We start from the raw sequence: 23,261 nt of genomic DNA on the forward strand, positions 1-23,261 counted from the left end.
GTTTTTCTCGATTGTGTTCAATTGAAAAAATGAGTGCATATGTTGCATTTTAACTAGCAAAAGAAAAGGCTTCAGTTTTTACCACTCATCATCTGCCAAACAAGGAAAAAGAAAGGATCTCACTTCTCATTTTGGTAAATATATAAAATAAAACTCAATCTGTTCTCAAATAACATATTTGGACAGAGCTATAACTTGGCATTACAACTTGGGATTTAATCTCTCTCAATCAAGCTTTTGAGTTAATTCAGCCATGGTTTCTCTCACTCTTCATGACAGTTCATCATTTTCAGCTCCCATACCTCATTTCTTCATTTCAGGACCACTCTAGATGACACTTCTAAACATCGGAACTTCTACAAAAATTTCCAAAGAAATTTGTGATGAAATATGGAGAGCATTTATCAAGTCCAATACATCTTAAGCTTCCAAGTGGTGCGGAATGGAAAATAAACTCAGAAGATGCAATTGGTTTAAGACAAGGGTTGGCCAAAGTTTTGCTCTCTTGACTTGGCTAATTGGCTAGTATTTGGATATGAAGGGAACTCAAAATTCCATGTTTTTCTATTTGATAGAAGTGCTACGTACAGAGGTAGAATATCCCATAACAAAGCCAGATATTGAAGAAATTGATTATGAAGAAGAAGATGATGATAAGTCTATTGAATCTTGGGTGGTTTTTAACCCTGCCCAAGAAAAGCAAGGGAGAAATCTCCATTGCCATGTCCTCAGCCGCACAAGAAAATGAGACCTTGTGGTAAAGCAGAATGGAACATCAACTTTACACCAACAAGGAGTCAAACTTCTGAAATGATGTTTGAGAACTCACTGAGAACCAAGGCTTCAGATTGCTCCAAATCAGAAATGAAAAGACCATAATCGTCACTCGAATTATTGCCCCTGACAAATGCCCTCCAACCTTGCTGGAATTGAGCCTTCGGTTTTGAATATGTGAACTTAAAAGACCAAGTTCCTCCGTCCAACAGCTTAAGGATGACATTACCAGCAGGCTGCTTCATAAGATGTCTCTTACCAAACCCTACTGGCAGTCTTTAAAAAAAAAAAGGAAAGCAGGATATTAAGATAATAAGAACAGATTTGAAGAGAAAACATCGATTTATGATTTTGCTTAATACTTTTCACGCTACGGCCTTAAATTAGAATATCAAACGGTTGAAATATTTTTATAGAAAGCTTACCAAAAGACCTTTGTGGAGGTACGATGGATGCATTACAATAGTGAAAGAAGGGCTTGCAGATTCAAAAGCAATAGCTCTTTGAAGAGCTATAGCTTTTCCACTTGTGTAGTTGATGTATGCATCCTCCCAACACCATCTTTGGCATCTGGTGGTGCTAATGGAGATTGGTCCCCTGATTTTGGGCAGGGGGGGGAAACTTGTCCAAAGTTTCAACACAATCATCATCTGATTCATCTTCCCCTGCTCAAGATTTTAATAGGAATTATTGCAAACTATAACATAATGAGACAAAACACAATAAGGTAAGAAACCAGAGAAGAAGAAAAAATGCATATATTCCTTACTTTTCATTTCTGATTTGGAGCAATCTGAGGCCTTGTTTCTCAGTGAGTTCTCAAACATCATTTCAGAAGTTTGAGTCCTTGTTGGTCTAAAGTTGATGTTGCATATTCTGCTTTACCACATCTTCTCATTTTTTTGTGCGGCTGAGGACATGGCAATGGAGATTTCTCCCTTGCTTTTCTTGGGCAGGGTCAAAAACCATCCAAGATTTTAACAGAGTTATCATCATCTTCTTCTTCATAATCAGTTTCTTCTATCTCAGGCTTTGTTATTCTACCTCTGTAGCACTTCTATCAAATATATAAACATGGAATTTTGAGCTCCCTTCATATCCAAAGACTAGCCAATTAGCTTAGCCAAGTGTGCAAAACTTGGAGAACTCTGTGGAACCCTTGTCTTAAACCAAACCCCATCGTTATTGCATCTTCTGAATTCTATTTCCCATTCTACACCACTTGGAAGCTTAAGATGTACTGGACTTGATAAATGCTCTCCATGTTTCATCACAAACTTCATTGGAATTTTCTGCAGAACAGAACATGTTAAAGCTTCAATGAAAATAACAAAAGAACTGAATATCTCAATAATCAGAAAACATTCTTAGCATAATATATATATATATATATATATATATATATATATATAGAGAGAGAGAGAGAGAGAGAGAGAGAGAGAGAGAGAGAGAGAGAGAGAGAGAGAGAGAGAGAGAGAGGTGCTTACCATTCTGATGGTTTTAGAAGTGTCATCTAGAATGGAAGTGGGGTATGGGAGCTGAAAATGTTGGACTGTCATGAAGAGTGAGAAGCCATGGCTGAATTAACTCAAAAGCTTGATTGAGAGATGTTTGTCTTTTGATGAAGATAAAGATGAAGATTGAAGATTAGAGATTGAACAAACATTGTGTTTAGTTTCATCAGTTTCCAACTGAGGAGCTGTGAGGAACAGCTTGAACTAGTTCTTCAGTTGTAGTAACGACAGTTGTTTGGTTTTGGAGATTTTAAAGAGAAGAAGCTCTTTCTGTTTATATATCAATACAAACATATACACTGAATTTGAGACCGTTAGGTGGCTTTGAATCTATGGCATTGGCTATTAACTAACAGGTTCTAAAAAATAAGCTAAGTCACCTTTGCAATCGGTCATCTCATGGCAAGAATAGCAGGAGAGAGAAACAAAAAGATTTATTTGTGCACCATTCCAACCTCCATTTGGACAAAAACAAAAAGATAAATGAGAAAGACAAACAGAGCAAGGATTCTCTTGTTTCATTAAGCCAACTGGAAAAGTGACAAACAGAGCCAACAACATCCAAATCAGCAAGAACGCATCACGATTTGGAAAGACAAGACCTGGTACAAATTTCAGTAAGCTCTCCCTACTATAGAAATTGGCCATTTTTCATTACTTGACACTAGGCATGTGAAATACATGTAGCTGGGTCAGAAGTGCAGCTGCAATCAGAACCCTCTACTAATTTGATTGACCCAATACAAAACAAGCAAAATATACGATTGACACAGTTGCTTCAAAAACAAGCTACCACGGATGTCAGAAATTACAATTGGAACCAAGGGATTACTTGTAGCAGTGGTTTAGTTGTTGTAACTTGTGTTGCGTATACAACATGCATAGCATAAAAATCTTCAGTTAGAAGGAGTTGTGGGTTTTGACCCAAAAAAAAAGGGAGTTGTGGGTGATTAATTCATAGTGGGAGGGGAAATTATTCATCACATTCGGCAGGCAATGCATTAACCCTTATAAGAAATGGATGCATACAATTTTTTCCTTTTTTATGTAATTGATATTGAGGGAGAGGAGGGGGAGTTGATCAAGGATGTAGGGATAAATGTTCTTAATCAGTTGAGCTACAAGGCCCATGCGAATGCATACAATTTTTAGAATAAATTTTTTCGAAGTCCAATATGAGCCAATCAGCCCTTGGCACCTTTGATTACATATAAACAGGAGAAAATAAACTACTCTTACAAGTTGGAAAAGAAAAAAAAGAAAGAGAATATGGTGATGTTGGAAAGCCCATTCAATTATTAATGGGATAATAAATCAACGGTGTAATTAACTTCATGAGGTTGAATCATAGCCATCCATCAAGATTAAAATTCAAATTAGAAGACATAACAATTCTTGGTTTTATATCATTTAAACCAAAACATAAAAATCCTCGGATCTTCGCTAGATTATTGATGCAACAGGTTTCTACAATTGCCAAATAGTGGGAAGAATACAGTTTAAATATTAATTATTCAGAAATAAATTCAAATTGACACATTAAATTGGAGTCTGTCATGAGTGCTTGTTATTTGTTTCCATGAACTCTATTTCCCCTTGAGACAAGACAAAATGATTGTCTATCTCTTGCACACAACACCTTGACCATCCATTCCACTTGCACAGCTCAAGCTTGGCAACTCCAAACCCTCCAAAGAATTAGCTTCACTTCCAGAGCCAACACTGCCACCATTAAACCTTGCAATGGCGCAATCCGTGGCGAAAAGGCTGGAAGTTTCAAAATCTCTATCCCCTCCCATCACCGGCATGTTGGCTCCAATGTTGACCTGGCTCACATAGTCGGGTCTGTAAGTTTTGTTGGAAAAAATGGCTCACCTAAAGGATACAAAGGTTTTGGCGCTCAAAGGAAGAATTTGAAACTGCCTAAAAGCGACCGGTCGCTGGGCATTTGCGACCGGTCGTTTTGAAGCAGATTCGAGGTCTGGAGCTAAACCAAGGAGCGACCGGTCGCCAGTTGACATTTGCGACCGGTCGCTTAGAAGCAGATTCAAAGTCTGGAGGGAAAACTTCTGGCGACCGGTCGCCCATTCCTGACGACCGGTCGCTCCAGTCGTGCTGTGATGTTTTGCTTACGTATTTTCAACTGTCTTTTCAATGGCTATCGCTTTCCACAAGTTTGCAGGTGCTTAATGGATCACTTCTGAGGTAAAAGAGGGTTGACTACCTGCTGGATAGTTGGGAGAGCACTCATGGCTAATTGGTTATCCTATTTTGATTAATCTCCTCTCCATTTTTCTAGTTTAATGGAGGTGGCTGAGTGGGATTGTATTACCTACCTAATCTGACCCTTAGTCTAAGTGGTGACTAAAAGGAAAGAACGTGGAGGACAATCAGATATCCTATCTCTTGTCCATTGGCTTGTGTAGGTAATGGGATGAAGTAAGATAACACAAGGAAGAAAGCATGTTGAACATATGTAGTGGTAAAAGCTGGAAACAAGTATGAGTTTTTCTGTGAGAGCTTTGTTCAGAAAAACCAAGGTGAGAGCAAGAGAGTTCTCTAAGTGTATCAAGGTGTTGAGCAAGGGTGTGAGAGAAACAGATTGTGAGGGTAGTGTTCTAAGGGGTTTCCTTTGTAAACCAAAGTTGTAACCTATCTTCATTAGTGAAATTTCTCAAGGTGATCACCAAAGAGGATGTAGGCAATTTGCTGAACCTCTATAAACACTTGTGTCATTTGTGCTTGGTTAATTTCGTGTGTGTGTGTAAGACTCATCCATCATTGAGTTCTTTGTCTTAAGTCCATCAACAACAAGATCTTAAAAGGGCAGTGAGTTAGTCTTTAATTCACAACAAGTGGTATCAGAGCTGTGTTTGGCAGCTGGTGCTAGTTCTTCTCTTGGAGTGCTAGTGTGTTGAAGATGGCAAGTGACATGGAAGCTGAGAGTGGTAGCAGTTCACAGCATATGAAGCAACCACAAGTAGCAAGCATGAAGGTGGAGTTAAAGCCTTTCACAGGGAAGGAGAACTTCACTCTTTGGCAACGAAGGATGAAGTCAGCTCTTACACAACAACAGCTCCATGTTGTGTTGGTTGGCAAGGAGAAGAAGCCAGCAAGCATGACGGATGATGAGTGGGGAGTTCTTGACGAGTTAGCCAGAGAAGCTATCGAAAACTATCTCTCCGATGAGGTGCTCATCAACGTGATAAAGGATACAGCGAAGCAAACATGGGAGAAGCTCGAAGAGATGTTTGTAGGGAAATCGTTGTCCAACAAACTCTTCCTCAAGGAAGAACTCCTAAATCTTCGGATGGAGGAGGGAGGAAATCTAATGGAACATCTAAGTAGTTTCAATAGATGTGTTGCTGACTTGCAGAGAATGGATGTGAATTATAGTCCGGAGGATAAGGCTCTCATGTTGTTGACATCCTTACCTTCGTCCTATAAACACTTTCGAACCACTCTTATGTTCGGAAAGGTTACTCTTGATTTTGAGCCTGTGGTGCAAGACATCATGACACACCATAGGATGACTCAACGTTCGGGAGAAAACTCTCAAGGCGAAGGTCTAGTTGCAAAGACCGGAGAGAGAGGTCGTTCAAAGAGGCGTGAAGGCAAGAAAGGCAATAGAGGAAGGTCCAAATCCAAGGCGAAAGATGGTTGTTTCGAGTGTGGGTCAAAGGAGCATTGGAAAAAGAATTGCCCCATATGGAAGGAGAAGAAGAACAAAGGGAAGAATGCAGCGAACACAGCGGAGGATGTCACGGAAAGTGATGGTGAGCTTTTGTGTGTTAATAGCAATGTTAAAACAAATGCATTGGCTAATTCTTCAAGGTGTTCCTCTTCCGATTGGATTTTGGATTCCGGATGCTCATATCATATGTGCTCAAACAAGGAGTGGTTTGACACGTATGAGAAAGAAGATAGCAGTGAAGTGATGATGGGGGATGGCTCAATGTGTAGAGTCAAAGGAACCGGTACAATCAAGGTGAAGATGCATGATGGGGCTGTTAGGACGCTTGGAATGGTAAGGCATATTCCAAAGTTGCGTAAGAATCTCATTTCCCTTGGAACTCTTGATAAGAATGGTTATTCATTCAAAGCAAATGGAGGGAAACTCATAGTCTCAAAAGGTTCACTTGTGATTATGAAGGGAGAGATTCAACCTAATTGTCTATATAGGTTGTGTGGTACAACAATCATAGGTGGAGCAGCTGTATCTACAAGTAAGGACTCGGAAGATGAAACTCAGCTTTGGCATTTGAGGCTAGGGCACATGAGTGAGAGGGGCATGCAGGAACTACACAACAGAAAATTGTTGAAAGGTGTTCAAAGTTGCAAGCTTGAGTTCTGCAGATTTTGTACCATGGGAAAGCAATCAAAAATAGCTTTCAAGCAGCGAAACAAAGAGGAAGAAAGCACGGGTGTGCTTGATTATATTCACACGGATATATGGGGGCCATCACCGGTTAAATCGAAGGGTGGAGCTCGCTATTTTGTGACTTTCTTGGATGATTTTTCCAGGAAGGTTTGGGTCTACTTCATGAAGGAGAAATCTGAGGTCTTCACCAAATTCAAAGAGTGGAAGGCAGAAGTAGAGAACCTAACCGGAAGAAAGATCAAGATCCTAAAGAGTGACAATGGTGGTGAATATAAGGACAGCAAGTTCCTTGAGTTTTGCAAAAGCGAAGGCATTAAGAGGCACTTTACCGTGAAGAAGACACCCCAACAAAATGGAGCTGCGGAGAGGATGAACCGAACTCTCATGGAGCGTGAGAGATGTATGAGAATTCATGCAGGGTTGCCCGAATCTTTTTGGGCAGAAACGGTTAACCACGCTGCCTATTTGGTTAACCGATCGCCTTCAAGAAATCTTGAGTTCAAGTGTGCAGAGGAGGTATGGTCTAATAAGTCAATTGATTATTCGAATCTTAAGGTGTTTGGGTGTAGTGCATATGCACTTATTCCTAGTGATGAAAGATCCAAGTTGAAGCCAAAGTCTCTTGAATGCATTTTCATTAGATTTGAGAGTGGTGTGAAGGGCTACAAGTTGTGGGATCCAGTGAACCACAAGAAGATACTCAGCAGAAATGTTGTGTTTTATGAGAAGACCATACCTATGAACAAAGTCAAGAATTCAGAGGCAAATGAGGATGTTGTTGAGAAAGGAACAACCATTGAAGTTCCACTCAAGAAGGTGTCAAGAAAGACTTCACGGAAACAGCCAACTGAAGACGTTCAGGAGGAGGTGGAGTCTGACATTGAAGAGGAAGAAGCTGGGCAGCATCAACAACACACTCAAGAAGAAGAAGAGGCTCAAGAACAGGTGGAGCCTTCATCTATAGCTCGATCCAGGCCCAAGAGAACCATCAAACAACCTCAAAGGTTTGGATGGGAGACGGATGCAGTTCACTATGCCCTAAATGCTAGTGAAGAAGAACCAACCACGTTCCAAGAAGCTGTTGAGAACAAGGAACGGGAAAGTTGGATGGAAGCTATGATGCAAGAGATGGAATCTCTACACCAAAACTCAGTTTGGGAGTTGGTTCCTAAACCCAAAGGTCGCAAGGTTATTGGCTGCAAATGGGTGTTTAGGAAGAAAGAAGAAATGCATGAGAAGGGTGCCACCTTATTCAAAGCTCGGTTGGTGGCAAAAGGATTCTTGCAAAAGGAGGGAGTTGATTATGATGAAATCTTCTCTCCGGTGGTGAAACATACTTCTATACGACTACTACTCTCCATAGTAGCACAAGAGGACATGGAGGTGGAGCAAATGGATGTGAAGACTGCTTTCCTTCATGGTGAATTGGAGGAAGACATCTACATGAGCCAACCTCAAGGGTTCATTGAAGCAGGGAAGGAAAATCTGGTTTGCAGGTTGAAGAAGTCTTTGTATGGGCTGAAGCAATCTCCAAGGCAGTGGAACAAGTGCTTTGATTCTTACATGATGAAGATTGGGTATAGAAGATGTGAATCTGATTGTTGTGTTTACTCTCATGCATTCAAGGATGGTAACTTCATCCTTTTGCTTCTTTATGTTGATGACATGCTAATTGCATGTAAGGACATGTCAAAAATCCAGAATTTGAAGACATTGCTTGGAAGGGAGTTTGACATGAAGGATCTTGGTGCTGCACAAAAGATCCTAGGAATGGAGATAAGGAGAGACAGAAAGGAAGGCAAGTTGTGGCTGTCACAAAGCAAGTACATTTCCAAGGTACTTGAAAGGTTTAATATGATGGATTGCAAACCGGTGTCTACTCCTTTGGCGGAGCATTTTAAGTTAAGTGCAAAAGAATGTCCTTCTACGAATGTGGAGAAGGAAGAAATGAGTAAAGTTCCATATGCAAGCTTGGTAGGGTGTCTCATGTATGCAATGGTGTGCACACGCCCCGACTTAGCCCAAGCCGTTAGTGTGGTGTCAAGGTATATGGCGAATCCTGGAAGGCAACATTGGACAGCAGCAAAATGGATTCTCAGGTACTTGAAGGGCACCAAAAGGCTTGGGATATTGTTTGAAAGACAACAAGGAAATGCATGTGTGTCGGGGTATGTAGATTCTGATTATGCAGGAGATTTAGACAAGAGGAGATCCACCACAGGATATGTCTTCACTTGTGGTGGAGGACCGATTAGTTGGAGAGCAGTGTTACAATCGGTTAGTGCCTTGTCTACTACGGAAGCGGAGTATATGGCGTTAACGGAAGCTTCAAAAGAAGCGGTATGGTTGAAGAGATTGGCAAAGGAATTCGGGATAGCTCAAGACTTGGTGGTGATTCTAAGTGACAGTCAAAGTGCTATTTGCTTAGTGAAGAATCAAGTGTTCCATGGGAGGTCCAAACACATTGATGTGAGATACCACCGGATAAGGGATTGGGTGAATGATGGAGACATCACAATAATGAAGGTTCATACAAATGAGAACGCTTCAGATTGCCTAACAAAGCCAGTCACAGCAGCTAAGTTCAAGCATTGTTTGAGCTTGCTCAATCTTGTTACATGCTAAAGATTGAGGTGGAGTTCTTGAGAGTTATCAGGGCGATTCTCAAGACATTACAGATGTCCTGGAAGGCAATGATGTCCACAAGGAGTATTAGGCTCGCTATGGTGGAGATTGTTGGAAAAAATGGCTCACCTAAAGGATACAAAGGTTTTGGCGCTCAAAGGAAGAATTTGAAACTGCCTAAAAGCGACCGGTCGCTGGGCATTTGCGACCGGTCGTTTTGAAGCAGATTCGAGGTTTGGAGCTAAACCAAGGAGCGACCGGTCGCCAGTTGACATTTGCGACCGGTCACTTAGAAGCAGATTCAAAGTCTGGAGGGAAAACTTCTGGCGACCGGTCGCCCATTCCTGACGACCGGTCGCTCCAGTCGTGCTGTGATGTTTTGCTTACGTATTTTCAACTGTCTTTTCAATGGCTATCGCTTTCCACAAGTTTGCAGGTGCTTAATGGATCACTTCTGAGGTAAAAGAGGGTTGACTACCTGCTGGATAGTTGGGAGAGCACTCATGGCTAATTGGTTATCCTATTTTGATTAATCTCCTCTCCATTTTTCTGGTTTAATGGAGGTGGCTGAGTGGGATTGTATTACCTACCTAATCTGACCCTTAGTCTAAGTGGTGACTAAAAGGAAAGAACGTGGAGGACAATCAGATATCCTATCTCTTGTCCATTGGCTTGTGTAGGTAATGGGATGAAGTAAGATAACACAAGGAAGAAAGCATGTTGAACATATGTAGTGGTAAAAGCTGGAAACAAGTATGAGTTTTTCTGTGAGAGCTTTGTTCAGAAAAACCAAGGTGAGAGCAAGAGAGTTCTCTAAGTGTATCAAGGTGTTGAGCAAGGGTGTGAGAGAAACAGATTGTGAGGGTAGTGTTCTAAGGGGGTTTCCTTTGTAAACCAAAGTTGTAACCTATCTTCATTAGTGAAATTTCTCAAGGTGATCACCAAAGAGGATGTAGGCAATTTGCTGAACCTCTATAAACACTTGTGTCATTTGTGCTTGGTTAATTTCGTGTGTGTGTGTAAGACTCATCCATCATTGAGTTCTTTGTCTTAAGTCCATCAACAACAAGATCTTAAAAGGGCAGTGAGTTAGTCTTTAATTCACAACAAGTTTGACCCAACACACCACTCACTTGGTTGCTCAATGAGAAGAACTTAAACCCAAGATCAAGATGAGCAAATGTGTCATCTTTGGTAATGCCATAGTTGTGAATCCTTGAGTCTTCTTCAGTTATGGGCACAACCTTGGCTGTGATCCTAAAGCTCCCTTCAACTTCAACCATCACATTGTTGGTGCCACCCAACCTGGTAAGGGATACAGTTGGAACACTTGTGGATTGCCACCTGGCACCTTCGGATTCGGGAAGGGTGATGGGCTCGCCATCAAAGGAGAAGGCAAGGCGGTCAGTAGAGTCGTCCCACGTGGCGGTCTTTTGGGCACCGAGGAAGAGCTGGTGTTTGCCAGAGAGGATGGCAATGGACTGGACCCAAGTGAAGTCCCTCTTCATGTTGTGGTTGCGCCTGCCGATGAAGTGAGCGTTGATGTGGAGGTTGGGGTCGGATAAGAGACAGAAATCACGGTCTTTCTTGCCGTGGAAGTAAAAGGTGATGTCATTGCCGCCTATGAAACGGGGGTCTTGACACACTGCTCCTGGCTGATCACACTCTGCGCCATTCACCAAAAGAGAAAGAAAAGTATTTTCAGAACTAATATATGAAAATTTATCCTAGTTACTTGCTCATTAGCTTATTTGAAAGTTTTGAGACCACATTAGCTTATCATAATATGTGATCATGACTAATCATAAAGATAAATGTGAGAGGAGACTTACTGCAGACTGGCTTGCAAGTGACACAGTCAACCTCACATCCACCAGGGCAAGAACTGGGGCATACATGTTCTATGTTGTAACATTGGGGGTAGTACTTGTTCTTGCACTTGGCCTTCTTTGGTGAGGTTGAAGGAGGAGAAGAGGCAGTAGGTGGAGATGGTGTAGGAGTTGATGGAGGAGGAGAAGAAGTAGGTGGAGACGGCGTAGGAGGTGAAGGAGTAGGAGGAGGTGATTGGTAATGTGGTGCCAGCAGTGGTGGGGAAGGTGAAGGCGAGGGAGTAGGAGGTGTTGGAGTTATAGTTGGGGGTGTGGGGGTTGGTGGAGATGGTGGTGGAGTTGGTTTAGCTTGAGGAGGAGGAGGAGGAGAATAATATGTTGGTGGTGTAGGTGAAGGGGTGGGAGAAACAGGTGGAGGGCTTGACTCCCCAGAACAGATGGGCTTACAAGAGACACACTCCACTGAGCATTTATCAGGGCAAAACTTGGGGCACACATGCACAAGATTGTAACAATGCTTGTATTTTTTTATCAAACACCTTGCATTGCTTGGATTCTTAGCAATCCCTGGAGGAGTTTTTGCCTCTGCTGCTGCTATTAGCATCAGCAGGAGAATTGGAACAACAACTTGCATTTTGAAATGAGCCATTTGGAGCAAAACCCTTGAATTAGTTCTCAGTATATTCAAGGGAATTTGGTATGTTTGAGCGAGAAACCCAGTGTTTGAATGCCCCTATTTATAAGATCAAAAAGGACCCATCTGTTGCCTAATATTTCGGATCATAAACTTCATAAGTCACTTCCACATGGTATCTTAAAAAGTCAAATCACATTGACTCCCTCTGCACAACATTTGTTATAATCACTTGATGTTGCCTTGCAAATGGCATCACTTTGACATGAAGAAAAAAAGAAAACACTTCAAAAATTCTTCGCTTTTTCCATGGCTTTTCTTCTTTTAATGGCTACATAAATGGTATGGCTTACGCGACCAAATTGAGCTTTACAACCATGCAGTATGGTTTATGGGTTAAGGCACCAGAACAGTTCACACCACTAAAAGCCTACATCAGAATTATGATAACTAATAAGCATCTACATGCCCAGGTTCAGTTTTCACTTCCATTTTAAGCAATTATCTGACCGACCCTACAATAATTCAGTATTTGAATAATGATATGATGGTTTTGAAGTAATGAATTAATCAGGTTATTAGAAAAAGAAATGAGTTATTCAATTTGATATTATGTATGAGAATTTGTAAAATGGGTTCAAATATATGCATGGAAATTATAATAAGTTTATAGCTCCTCTCATGCATTAACCAATTGATCCTTACTTATCCATTATCCTTTAAACACGCAATTAATTTTTTTTTTTAAGTATAAGCGATAGTCTAAACTACAACCTACAAGGGAGGGGGCACAACCGAGATGCCATTAGGGTTCGAACCTGAGACCTCTGATCTACAAGTTAAGGTCATTTTCCACGGAGTTAGACCCCATTGAAAAGCAAACAATGTAATTGATCTGCTATATGTTCTGAGAAGATGGTCCATATTTAGGTAGTAACTAAAGACAGAATTGGTTTTTATTTCCAATTATACTTCCATCTATATAGCTAGTAAAGTTATTTCTTGCTAGTTAGATATATATATATATATATATATATATATATATAGTCTCATCTTGTGGGAAGTTGGAGAAGTGGCTGGCTTCCATGACTTCTCCATATAATCAATTCTTATGCCAACTTTTCTGCTTTTTTCTTTTAATCTAAGTTGAAAAAGAAGTTTTGTTGGACTCTGAATTATGAGCAGTACAATAAGGTCTGGCCAGATGCCATATACAAGGGGCACCTCTACATACTAACCACAGGATTAGGAGCAATATCCCTAACTTTTGTACTGCTTCTTTATTCCTTTCAACACCTCTGGAGACTATCTCTCTGCCCTTGCAAGTAAGTTTAAACAAGTTTCTATAAGCAAATATATATACAAACAGTATTTAAATTGATTCAAAGGAAAAATGTACCAATAATGATGTGTTCGTCATTAGCTTAAACATTAGGCTTGGCTTTACACCAGTTCAGATATAACTGCCAATATTTTGACTCAAATTAAGTTATGGCTTTGTACTTACAAGGATCATCTCATTTGATGAGGATGCATCTTGTTGGTGCTCCTTCAGCACCAAGCAACCTTAGAGGCAAGCAATGCACAGAATAGTTTCCGGGTTGGATGTCGTCAAGCTTTAGGCCTTCCACAGGAATGATTTCCTGAGCCATATATTACCACCATTTTTATTTAAAAAAGAGCTTAATCAAATTCCAATTACATTGTAAAGAAAGTCAGGAAATCATAGACAAACTTGATTTGAAAATCAAAATATATATATATATCTTGCCTCTGATTTTCTTTATAAAAAAAACACATAGAAGAAGCTTTATTCTATCAAATCGAGAATCTTACCCTGCCTCTGAGAAAGGCAACATGAGCTGGAATTGCTTCATCATAGGTGGCAATGGAAAAGTAATCAGTTCCTACATTCATAGTCAGGAAAATCAGTGCAAGCACAACCATTTGCTTTCAAAATGGTCAGAAACTTGATTATTTTATACCTCAACCGAATTACCCCCAAAAAAAATACAACAAATTAGTGTGTTACCAACAAGTTTGATGTCTGTGTTGTCTACTACCCATTTTGCTCCATCCTCCGTGAATCCCACAAAGCTCGAGTCGAATTGCTTTCGATGCATAAGCCGCCTATACAACGTAGTAATGATTATCAGTTTTATGATATGTCTTCTTTGCAGTGTTCATTTTGTTAATCAGATTCAGCATACTGATATAAAATCTTAATTACTCAATCTGAAATCCGAAACGCTTAATCCTTAAATCCAAACCGACGTCATTTTGGATATAAGCACAATTCAGCACAAAAGCAACTAACAAAGGATCATATATATATTTCAAGAAAATTACAAAGAAAATATAAGTAGACAATCTTTTTTTCATTTTGCGTTACCTGTCAGTATTCAGTGTCTTGAAAAGGACACGGCGTGTACCCTTGGGAATATTTAGGGACTTCATAACTTCAGCTGTAAAAGGTAGACATTAAGCATTTGAAAGGCTTCCAAAAAAATTATTAAAAAAATTACTTGAAAATTCAGATTAAAATTTGAACATCACCGAGTTAGAAATGCATACCAGTTATGTTGCTATCTCTTGGAACATCAACAACAACGGCAGGACCTATTGAAAAATAATTATACTGAGCATAAATCATCAACAGATAGACAAAATTACTTTATTGTCCTAAGTAGCATGCATAATTACCATTGAGGACATCCAGATCAAGCTGATCAACATCAAACCCTGCATCAAAGTAGTCATCAAAAACATGGCCAGGGGCATCAACATGGGTTCCAGTGTGGGCAGGCAGGTCGAACTCAGAGTTGTTGGTGAGAGAACCATTCTTCATGGTGAGCTGGAGCCACAGGAAGTGGCCGATCCCATTCTTGGAACCATAGAAAGGAATGTCCGGTGTGTACCTGTGGGTGATGTCAAAGATTCTCCCATTGCCGTACACTTCTCTCCGTACGGGTTTCGGGGTGTTGCCGCCGCCCCCGGAACTGTAGACGGAGGAGGAAGCGAGGAAGAAGCAAGAGAGTGTGAGCAAAATGGAAGGAAGAAGGGGTTGGTAGTGGTTCATGGTTTTGGGCATGGTGGAATGAGAGCAGAGAGGTTGTGTTAAAGGTTGAAGTAAGAAAGAGGTGGTGGTTTTTTTATGAGTAATAAATCAATAAAGTTAATGGTAATTAGTGATTCCAAATTGCAGTCAAATTAAAGTTAATGGGTGCCAGATTGTTTTTATCTTTATGAGTGCATTAACGCGTTTTCCTAGACTTGGGCAGCCTTTAGTTCAATTATTTAATCTTCTGTAATCAATTTGCAAGAAGTATCCATGACCAATCGTGAGAATTAGATATCACATGAGTTGTATATAGCAATTCTGCATTTGGTCCGACAATAGTACTAGAGACACTGAGTTTGTTACACCAAATTTTAGTTACAAACTTATGTGCCAATTTTCTTATTTGTTATGAATAAATAAGGTTCACAATCTCAGTGAGTTCATAATTATTTGTTGTGAACGATAGTACTGATAGTCAATTGATATCTTAACATTTGTATAATAAGTTGGTGTCTCAAGTATTGATATAGTGGATGTTACTATTTTCTCATTTAATACTCGTATTATACATGTACGTATGTATTTTTTAATAATACTTTCATTTTACGTACATATCTTAAAGACTCAATAAAATACAAGTTTTTTTAAAAAGCTAACGCACAATACATGTATTATACAAGTACATACATATTTTTCACGTTTAATACATGTGATTTATACAAATTTTAATATCAACAAAATTAACATATTATACCCGTGTTTTTAACATATTATTGAATATATAAAAAATATATTTAAATATTTAAATATTATATAGTGGCTGAATTTTTTATTTGTATCTTACCAAAATTTTGCTGAATAAAACACGTACATATTTTATTCATATTTTTTCCGTTCAGTATTTTACTGACTACTAGGAGTGGATGAATGTGTTCATAATCTTGACTGATATATTGATGACCATCTTTATTATATAGAGTGGTATATTTCTCTTCATTTTGTTAAAAGAGATTTCAATTTTTTTTAAAATTACAAACAGAAAAAAATAATAATGATAAACAAAGAAACACACAATTAGTTGCTATTGTAGTCAAGCATGAAAGTAAATAGTCACGTTTAAAGCCCATTGCTAACGAAAATCTGTTTCATAACAATGTTTAAAGCTTAGCTTAGCCCACTGACCATTGGAAATCCCATCAACATCCTTGGTTGAGTGTCAGAATCTTGCAAACTTTTTTCTAACGTTCAAAGCGGCTTACGACACACTTCCCAGCAATCCATGTCTCTTTTTAAATTTGTTTGGTAAGTTTTTTAAATCTTATTTCTTCTTTTTAAATTGAAGTTGAATTTTTTTATTAATTTTATTCCACTTTAAAAAAAAAAAGGTTTTTGAAAGGGATCCACTGTCAATTTTTGAAAAAAAAAAAAAAAGTTTCTTTACACTTGCTCACCCAAACAACACCTAGTCTCTTTACACTTGCCCCTCACCACTTGCCCTTGCATTAGACATGCTCTTAGAATCACAGACACGAATATTAACATGCCTTTTAAAATGCTGTCCCTCTTTTTTACAAGTTAAGGTGGCCCTGGATTATAGACTGAAGATAGAGCCCTGAAATGGCGGCCCTTGAGTTTGAACACAAAAAAGTCTGGGTTTGTTCTGGGTCTGTTCTCTGCTAATGGTGAAGTGAAAACTTGACAAGAGCCCTTGTGCCATTTTATTTTCTTCTGCTCGCATAGCCACTGGGCATCCAAAGCAACCAAACTAAAATATTTAACAGCCCACCAGACCAGAAAAATGACATCCTAATAACTTTTTTTTTTTGGGTCTAATTCAAGTGAGTCCCAATAGCTTGATTAGTCTTTACATTATATGAAAGTCACAGTCAACACATAAAACTTACCTGGAAGAACCACCACACACACACATAATATAGTAATTAATCAGAAATTTCCCACCAGGTCACCATAATCTTCACATTTTTCTTTAATTATAAAGCGTAAAGATTGTTTGGTACCGACTACCCGATTATTTATTGATTTTTATACATTATCATGTACTACTATTAAATTGATATCCAGTACTAACCAATGAGTTTAGGTTATAAATATAGTAGTAACACAACCCATATATTCACTCACTCTTGTTATCAAAGTACTCAAACCATGAATAACAATACACCTCACAACCTCTTCCTTCGTCTCCTTCTTCTACATACGCTACTATCATGCACCCTGGTTTGCATGGCCACGTTAACGTCTGACATGGCCTACCCAACTGTCCCCGATAACTGCTTGTTGTCGGAGGAGGGTGTCCCTGTCCCGATTCGGAGAGAGAGGTGTATGATAACGGTCGAATATTCGACATCAGCCACAAGTACGTTCCCAACATGCCGAGTTTCGGTGTGGAGAATGGGCTCGGCGAGTTCCTGTGGCTTGGCCTCAGCATGAAGAACGGCTCACTGGTCAACGTGTCCATTATGAAGTTCAGTGTCCACTCCGGCACGCACGTGGACGCCCCTGGTCACGTGTTCGACCATTTCTATGATGCTGGGTTTGACGTTGATACGCTTGACCTGGAAGTGTTAAATGGTAATTAAATTAAGTAAGCATTTAGCAGCAGCTTGTTCAGACTAATTAAAACTGTTTTTAACATTTGATAGGTCCTGCATTGGTGGTTGATGTTCCCAGGGATAAGAACATAACTGGTATGCATGTCTTTCTGAATTTTGATTCAATCTCTTTATTTTTTGGTTAATCAATTCATTATAACTATATTTGAATTACTTTCATGTTTTATTCAAACTAAAAGCATCATACGTATATATCTTTTTTTAGGAACTTGAGAAAGGCGACAATCTACTAAACTCACACATACAGTTCATGAATGCTAGGACTTGTACGTATATATATCTTTGCTGTAGTAGTTTGATCCCACTCATTAACTTGAGTTGTTAAAGTTATCATTAAATTTGTTTAATCCGGAAAATGATATATAACATTTTTCAAATTCCAATCGACCAAAAATTAATTAAATTTCTTAGATTTGACTTTGACTCAGTAGTGTTATTTCTAAAGTTTTTGTTTCTTTTATTGTATCAGCTGAAGTTATGAAGGCTTTGAATATTCCTAGAGGAGTACGTCGTGTGCTTTTCAGAACATCAAATACTAACAGGTACGTATGATCTGTATCGATCAAAAATATATGTTTTTTTTTTTTTGGCTAATTAACTTTACTAAATCTTTCTAGTTGATAGTTACATTCAAAAAATTTATTGGTAAACTTGTTTATTTTCAGGAAGCTTATGTGGAAGAAGGAATTTGACACAAGCTATGTTGGATTTATGAAAGATGGAGCAAAATGGTTAGTGGAGAACACAGACATCAAACTCGTAGGTAAGGCATAAGTTAATACTCATTCTTCTAATTATATCGGTATAAGTTTGATATACATTGTTGGCTCTTAAGTTAATTATCGGGTTTCAGCCTCCCTTTCGGAATAAAAAATTGTTGTGCTTACACATTTTTCTCCATGCAAAGTGCAGGACTTGATTACTTAAACGTTGCTGCTTGGGATGAAGGAGTTCCAACTCATCATGTTTTTCTAGAACGTAGGGTAAGAATTAGTTAATTAGATTATTTGGTAAAGTTCTAATTTACTAACCCCACAAATTAATTAAGAATTCTTTATTTGGATATATATATATATATATATATATATAGGAGGTCATTCTTCTGGAGGGTTTAAAGCTTGATGGCGTTCCAGCAGGAATATACTCTGTTCATTGCTTGCCCTTAAGGTTGATTGGTGCCAATGGATCACCTACAAGATGCATTCTCATCAAATGAGATTTTGTGTAAGCTTAGATAAATTTCAGAAATGACCAAAATACCCTCATACTTCAAAGTTGATTTTAATTTCTTTTGGTCTATAACAATTTGTATATGTGCTAATATATATAATCTAATTAATTTTGTTGCAGGAGAAAATATAGTCTGCACGCGGGAAGTTGAGTGTGTATAAAACAGAATAAAAGTCATTATATTGAAGAAACTCAATACTTTCTGAAAATGTGTTAAGCTTATTAATTAGCAACTATGAACTGCTTAATGTAGCCAATAACCCTATTGAATAAAGGTTTAATTTCATTTTAGTACTCTAACATTTACCTCAAATTGCATATTTGTCTTTGCGTTTTCACTTTTAACAATTTGATACCGTGACATGTTGAAAACCTATCAATTTGAATCATTTCTAGGCTTTGTGTATCCCGGTTACTATATCTTTTTCTATGCATCAACAGCTTTCGAAGATATAAACGTAAAGGATAGACATTATTTGATACGAATTCATGCTTCTTTTTGGTGATCCAAAACCTCAAAGGTAAGGTAAGCAATGGTTATATTTGTATATGCCACCAAGTTTTTTAGGCCTTCCACGAGAATGATTTCTTGAAACATTAAACTTAGTAATTTAGGACCATTTGGTTGGCAAAATGAGTTGGTTGGCAATGCAACTCACAGGAATCAAAATTTCTTCAGGTAATCAACAATACTCTTACATTAAAAAGCGATTACAACTCATTTCGAAAATAAAAGGTCACCTACTGGACATGCATGATTTCATCAACAATTTCATACTCATTTATCTGATATCGCTTAGTGTCAGCTTGTCTATGTGAAATTCAGATAAATGATCACAAGACAGACCTTTTGAAGGGTTATAAGGTATCATTCATTTCTTTTTCACTAAAGAAATAGGTAAGAATGAGCAAGTGATAGAAATAAACCTGAATAAATCCTCCTCTTTCAATAACTTCTTTGTAAAACAGAAGCAAGTCAAGTGTTGTCTGTCTGAGATCAAAACTGCCCATTGAAAGAAAGAAACTCAGATTAATTTTCACATTGAAACAAACCGATCAGAAGAGATCGCAAACTGAGAATATAAGATAAAATATCTAAACCCGTAATTAGCATTATAATCATACATCAGCTTCCTATATATTCCACATGCATAAGTAAACCGAAGCTTGAATCAATCTTTTAAACATACTTAAGTAGCATAATCAAGCCGAACATGAATGTGACAAGAGTTATCTGAAGTTTTATGCCCAACATATTCAATGGCACTACTGATTTCTGAATTAGAAGGTTCCAACTTGTGAGTGAGCAAAGGTTCCAACTTTGCTTCTTGTGAGCAAAGATTCCAACTTCTCTCGTCTTTTTCAAAGATTCTAACTTGGTTTTTCTTTTTTCCCACAACTTTCTCAAAACCACACATGGTATATATGAACAAAAGTTACTGTTCGAAAAATCCGCCTAGGCGGCCTGGGCGGGTCTGGAGGAGAAAATGCTTGCTTTTCTCTCAAAAATTTAAAAAAGCTTGCTTTTCAACTCATTTCAAAAGGTAAAAACATAATGAAATTCCATGAAACCCACTTGAACACAGAAACAGAAAATAGAAGAGAAAACCCAGAAGCCCAAAACTCTAAAAATTAGGAAAACTCAGAGAAGGTTCAGCCCAGACGAGTTGTGCAACTTGTTGAGTCTCTGATAGAAACTCTCAATCTCAGAGTTCTCCAACTCCAGCAAGCTTTTCTCATCATCAGGCTCAGAAAGTGTCACATTGGAATTCATAGTACCAAGGCAATGAGAGCCATTTTTCTCAGTCTCTGGCTGGTTCTCAGTAGTCTTCATGTTGGAGAGAGAGAGCTTCACTTCAATGGCTTCACTCTGCTCTTTTTTCTACATTTGTTAAAGCCATCTGTCTATACATAGACATGCACATTATGCGCATGTTGGTGTTGCTGCAAAATGGATGAGCTTGTGGGTTTACACGTAGCCCCCCACCCACTGTGGGGTAGATGAAAATGAAATTACCACTGACACAAAGCTGTTCTCTGTCCCAAGACTGAGTTGTTTAGGATAAGGATACATTAGTATTTTTTGTTAATGATTACATCACCATGCTTCCACTCTCTTATGTAACCTTATTACATCCCCCTTGGGTAATAAGAATTTTCTAAGGTTGTGTTTCCTTTTGACAGTTAATTATAATGATCAACTTTTATGCAAATGTGGGTTAAGTAAATTAGTCTAGTTGCCCTATCAAGAGTTCTTCAAATCTTCCTTAACAAAGATAACTTGCCGAATTTTATGGTAGAAAACGTTGTAATAATAATTTTGGGCCATGAAAGACCTTATTAAGTAGAAAGGGCAAGGGAGCTGTTGAGATGGTACGAACGGGTATGTCATCCGTGGATCCTCAAGCTACCTTTCCTTCGGCTTGTAACAAATGCAGGGCCTTGGAAGTGTGTATATCTTCTTACATTCGAGTTTGATTCTCTTCTCGTATATTAGAGTAGTTTAAAATATTTTATTGTCAAATAAATAAAAATTGAACTTTCAAATTATTATTCTTATTCTTATTCTTCAATATGTAAACACAATTCATTCATATTATAAAATATGTGCATATATTATATATGTGAATATTATACTTTAAATTCTTAACATATCAATCATACCGTCCACTAGAACTACATGACATGAAGTAAAAACACTTAACAACGTGACGGGCGCGCTTTAGAATTCTCCAATTATTTAAAAGCCCCGTGTGACTCATGAAAGGTGCCAAAGAAACCAGACAACCAAAATTATCCACTTAATTTGTGTCTTGAGAATATAAAGTTCAACACCACCAGTACAGTATATGCTTCCTAGCTAGCTCAAAGTTTCAAACCATGAAAAACAGAGCATCCCTGCCCCGCCACTTCCTTCTTCTTCTTCTGCTACCATGTGCCGTCGTTTTCACTGTCGCTGCGGCCACATCATCACCAAACCTGGCCTACCCTATGGTTCCCAACGACTGTTCGGTGTCCGATGTTCCTGCCCCTATACGGAGAGAGGTGTATGACCAATGGCAGAGCCAACTAAGGCCCACAAGGGTCAGCTGACCCTCCTCCAATTTTTGCAACAAATGCATTTTGTTATGTGTTATATTTGATTTTCTTGGGTTTCTTTTATCTATATTTATCTTTACTCCAGTTTTCCTCTTTAACTTCAATCTTTCTATTCTTTCATTTATTGAGTTCTCTTATAGTTTTTGTTCTTGAATCGACCATCAGTCAAGTAAATCTCTCAATACTAGCTATTCAGTTCTCTTTTGAGCAATGTATTATGATTTGATTCATGTCAAATTATTTCTTTGTAATTTATTGTGCGATGTGGGTTATGATTTTGGAAGATAACAATTAAATTATACAATAAAAAAAAAAATTATGTTAATATTCAAGGTTTTCTCAGGCTAATAATATTGACCCTCCTTGAGAGAATTCCTAGCTACGCCATTGTGTATGACAACGGTCGAATATTCGACATCAGCCATAGATACGTGCCTGACACCTCGAGTTGGGGCTCGTCGGACAGACTAGGCGAGTTCATGTGGCTCGGGGCCAGCATGAAGAACGGTTCTTGTGCCAACGTTTCCATGATGAAGTTTAGTGTCCACACCGACATGCACGTGGACGCCCCTGGTCACGTGTTCAACCACTATTATGATTCTGGCTTTGATGTTGATACGCTTGACTTGGAAGTGTTAAATGGTAATTAAATTAAATTAATTACATTTTAATTAACTAGTTATTATTAATTGATTAATCATTTGGTGATTTGTCAATTGTTTTGAACTCTTGGGATGTATAGGTCCTGCGCTGTTGGTTGATGTTCCCAGGGATAAGAATATAACTGGTTTGTCTGTGTAGTGTTGTCTTCCTGAATTTGTGTTGATGTTTATGGTTAATTGGAAATTTGGAACCATATATTTTCCTTTTTTAATCACTTTGCTTTGATTATTGCATATCATGAAATGTCTCTGCTTCTCCCGCATACTTCCACATCATCCAATACTATAGTATTGCGAGTATGAGAATTTCTCATGCAATGCTATAGTTATTAAATTGCTAAAACATTTTTTAGCTAACGGGGTCTAGTCCAGTAGAAAAAGGCATTGACTTGCAAACTAGTTGTCTCATGTTTGAACCCTTATGACATCTTGTAGTTTACCCTCATCCATCACATGCTTCCTTTGAGACAGAAAAATACCAGTTCTTGGCCTTGCTACTTCAATTCCGAGGAAGTATTTCAAAGCACCTAAATCCCTCATCTCAAATTCCTGAGACAAATACTTTTGTAGCTTCTGTTGCTCTCCTGCGTTGTTCCCAGTTATGATCATATCATATTCATATAAACAATTAATGCAGTGATTTTCCTTCATCACGCTTCAAGAAGAGGATGTGGTCTGAATTACTTTGAGTGTATCCAAAATTCTTCATGGACTTAGTAAATCTTCCAATCCATGTATACATCTTCTTCCAAGTCTCCATGTAAGAATATATTTTTAATATCGAACTGATATAGTGGCTAATCTAGATTTGCTACTAAG

General features: G+C 38.4%; 2 protein-coding genes, 1 long non-coding RNA gene and 1 pseudogene across 3 annotated transcripts; 1 reads left to right on the forward strand and 3 right to left on the reverse strand.

The window, feature by feature from the left end:
• Window positions 1–104: 104 nt before the first annotated feature.
• LOC110749508 (uncharacterized) lies at window positions 105–1,661 on the reverse strand. Its single transcript, XR_002525616.2, has 3 exons — window positions 1,544–1,661; window positions 1,200–1,439; window positions 105–1,050 (listed from the first exon to the last, which is right to left on the reverse strand). It is a non-coding gene; the product is annotated as an uncharacterized LOC110749508 (long non-coding RNA).
• Window positions 1,662–3,907: 2,246 nt separating this feature from the next.
• Window positions 3,908–11,772, reverse strand: LOC110749523 (late embryogenesis abundant protein-related / LEA protein-like protein). Its single transcript, XM_021949633.2, has 4 exons — window positions 11,127–11,772; window positions 10,403–10,960; window positions 10,202–10,205; window positions 3,908–4,133 (listed from the first exon to the last, which is right to left on the reverse strand). The coding sequence occupies exons 1-4, from the start codon at window positions 11,770–11,772 to the stop codon at window positions 3,908–3,910; spliced, it is 1,434 nt and encodes a 477-aa protein (XP_021805325.2).
• A 1,091-nt stretch (window positions 11,773–12,863) lies between these two features.
• On the reverse strand, window positions 12,864–14,901 carry LOC110749515 (cyclase-like protein 2). The gene is made up of 7 exons (XM_021949625.2): window positions 14,461–14,901; window positions 14,332–14,376; window positions 14,150–14,222; window positions 13,790–13,887; window positions 13,594–13,664; window positions 13,265–13,400; window positions 12,864–13,070 (listed from the first exon to the last, which is right to left on the reverse strand). The coding sequence occupies exons 1-6, from the start codon at window positions 14,846–14,848 to the stop codon at window positions 13,275–13,277; spliced, it is 801 nt and encodes a 266-aa protein (XP_021805317.1). The 5' UTR covers window positions 14,849–14,901; the 3' UTR covers window positions 12,864–13,070; window positions 13,265–13,274.
• Window positions 14,902–17,062: 2,161 nt separating this feature from the next.
• On the forward strand, window positions 17,063–18,667 carry LOC110749524 (cyclase-like protein 2; annotated as a pseudogene).
• The last annotated feature ends 4,594 nt before the right edge of the window (window positions 18,668–23,261 follow it).

Source organism: Prunus avium, chromosome 8 (assembly GCF_965620075.1).
Source record: "Prunus avium chromosome 8, drPruAviu1.hap1.1, whole genome shotgun sequence".
Classification (NCBI taxonomy): Eukaryota; Viridiplantae; Streptophyta; class Magnoliopsida; order Rosales; family Rosaceae; genus Prunus; species Prunus avium.

Coding starts and splice junctions, on each gene's coding strand:
- LOC110749515 (XM_021949625.2), bottom strand. CDS start 14,848: ATGCCCAAAACCATGAACCACTACCAACCCCTTCTTCCTTCCATTTTG. Junction 13,888..14,149: donor AAGACACTGAATACTGACAG/GTAACGCAAAAT, acceptor TACGTTGTATAG/GCGGCTTATGCATCGAAAGC. Junction 13,401..13,593: donor TTGCCTTTCTCAGAGGCAGG/GTAAGATTCTCG, acceptor TATATGGCTCAG/GAAATCATTCCTGTGGAAGG.
- LOC110749523 (XM_021949633.2), bottom strand. CDS start 11,772: ATGGCTCATTTCAAAATGCAAGTTGTTGTTCCAATTCTCCTGCTGATG. Junction 10,961..11,126: donor CACTTGCAAGCCAGTCTGCA/GTAAGTCTCCTC, acceptor TGAATGGCGCAG/AGTGTGATCAGCCAGGAGCA.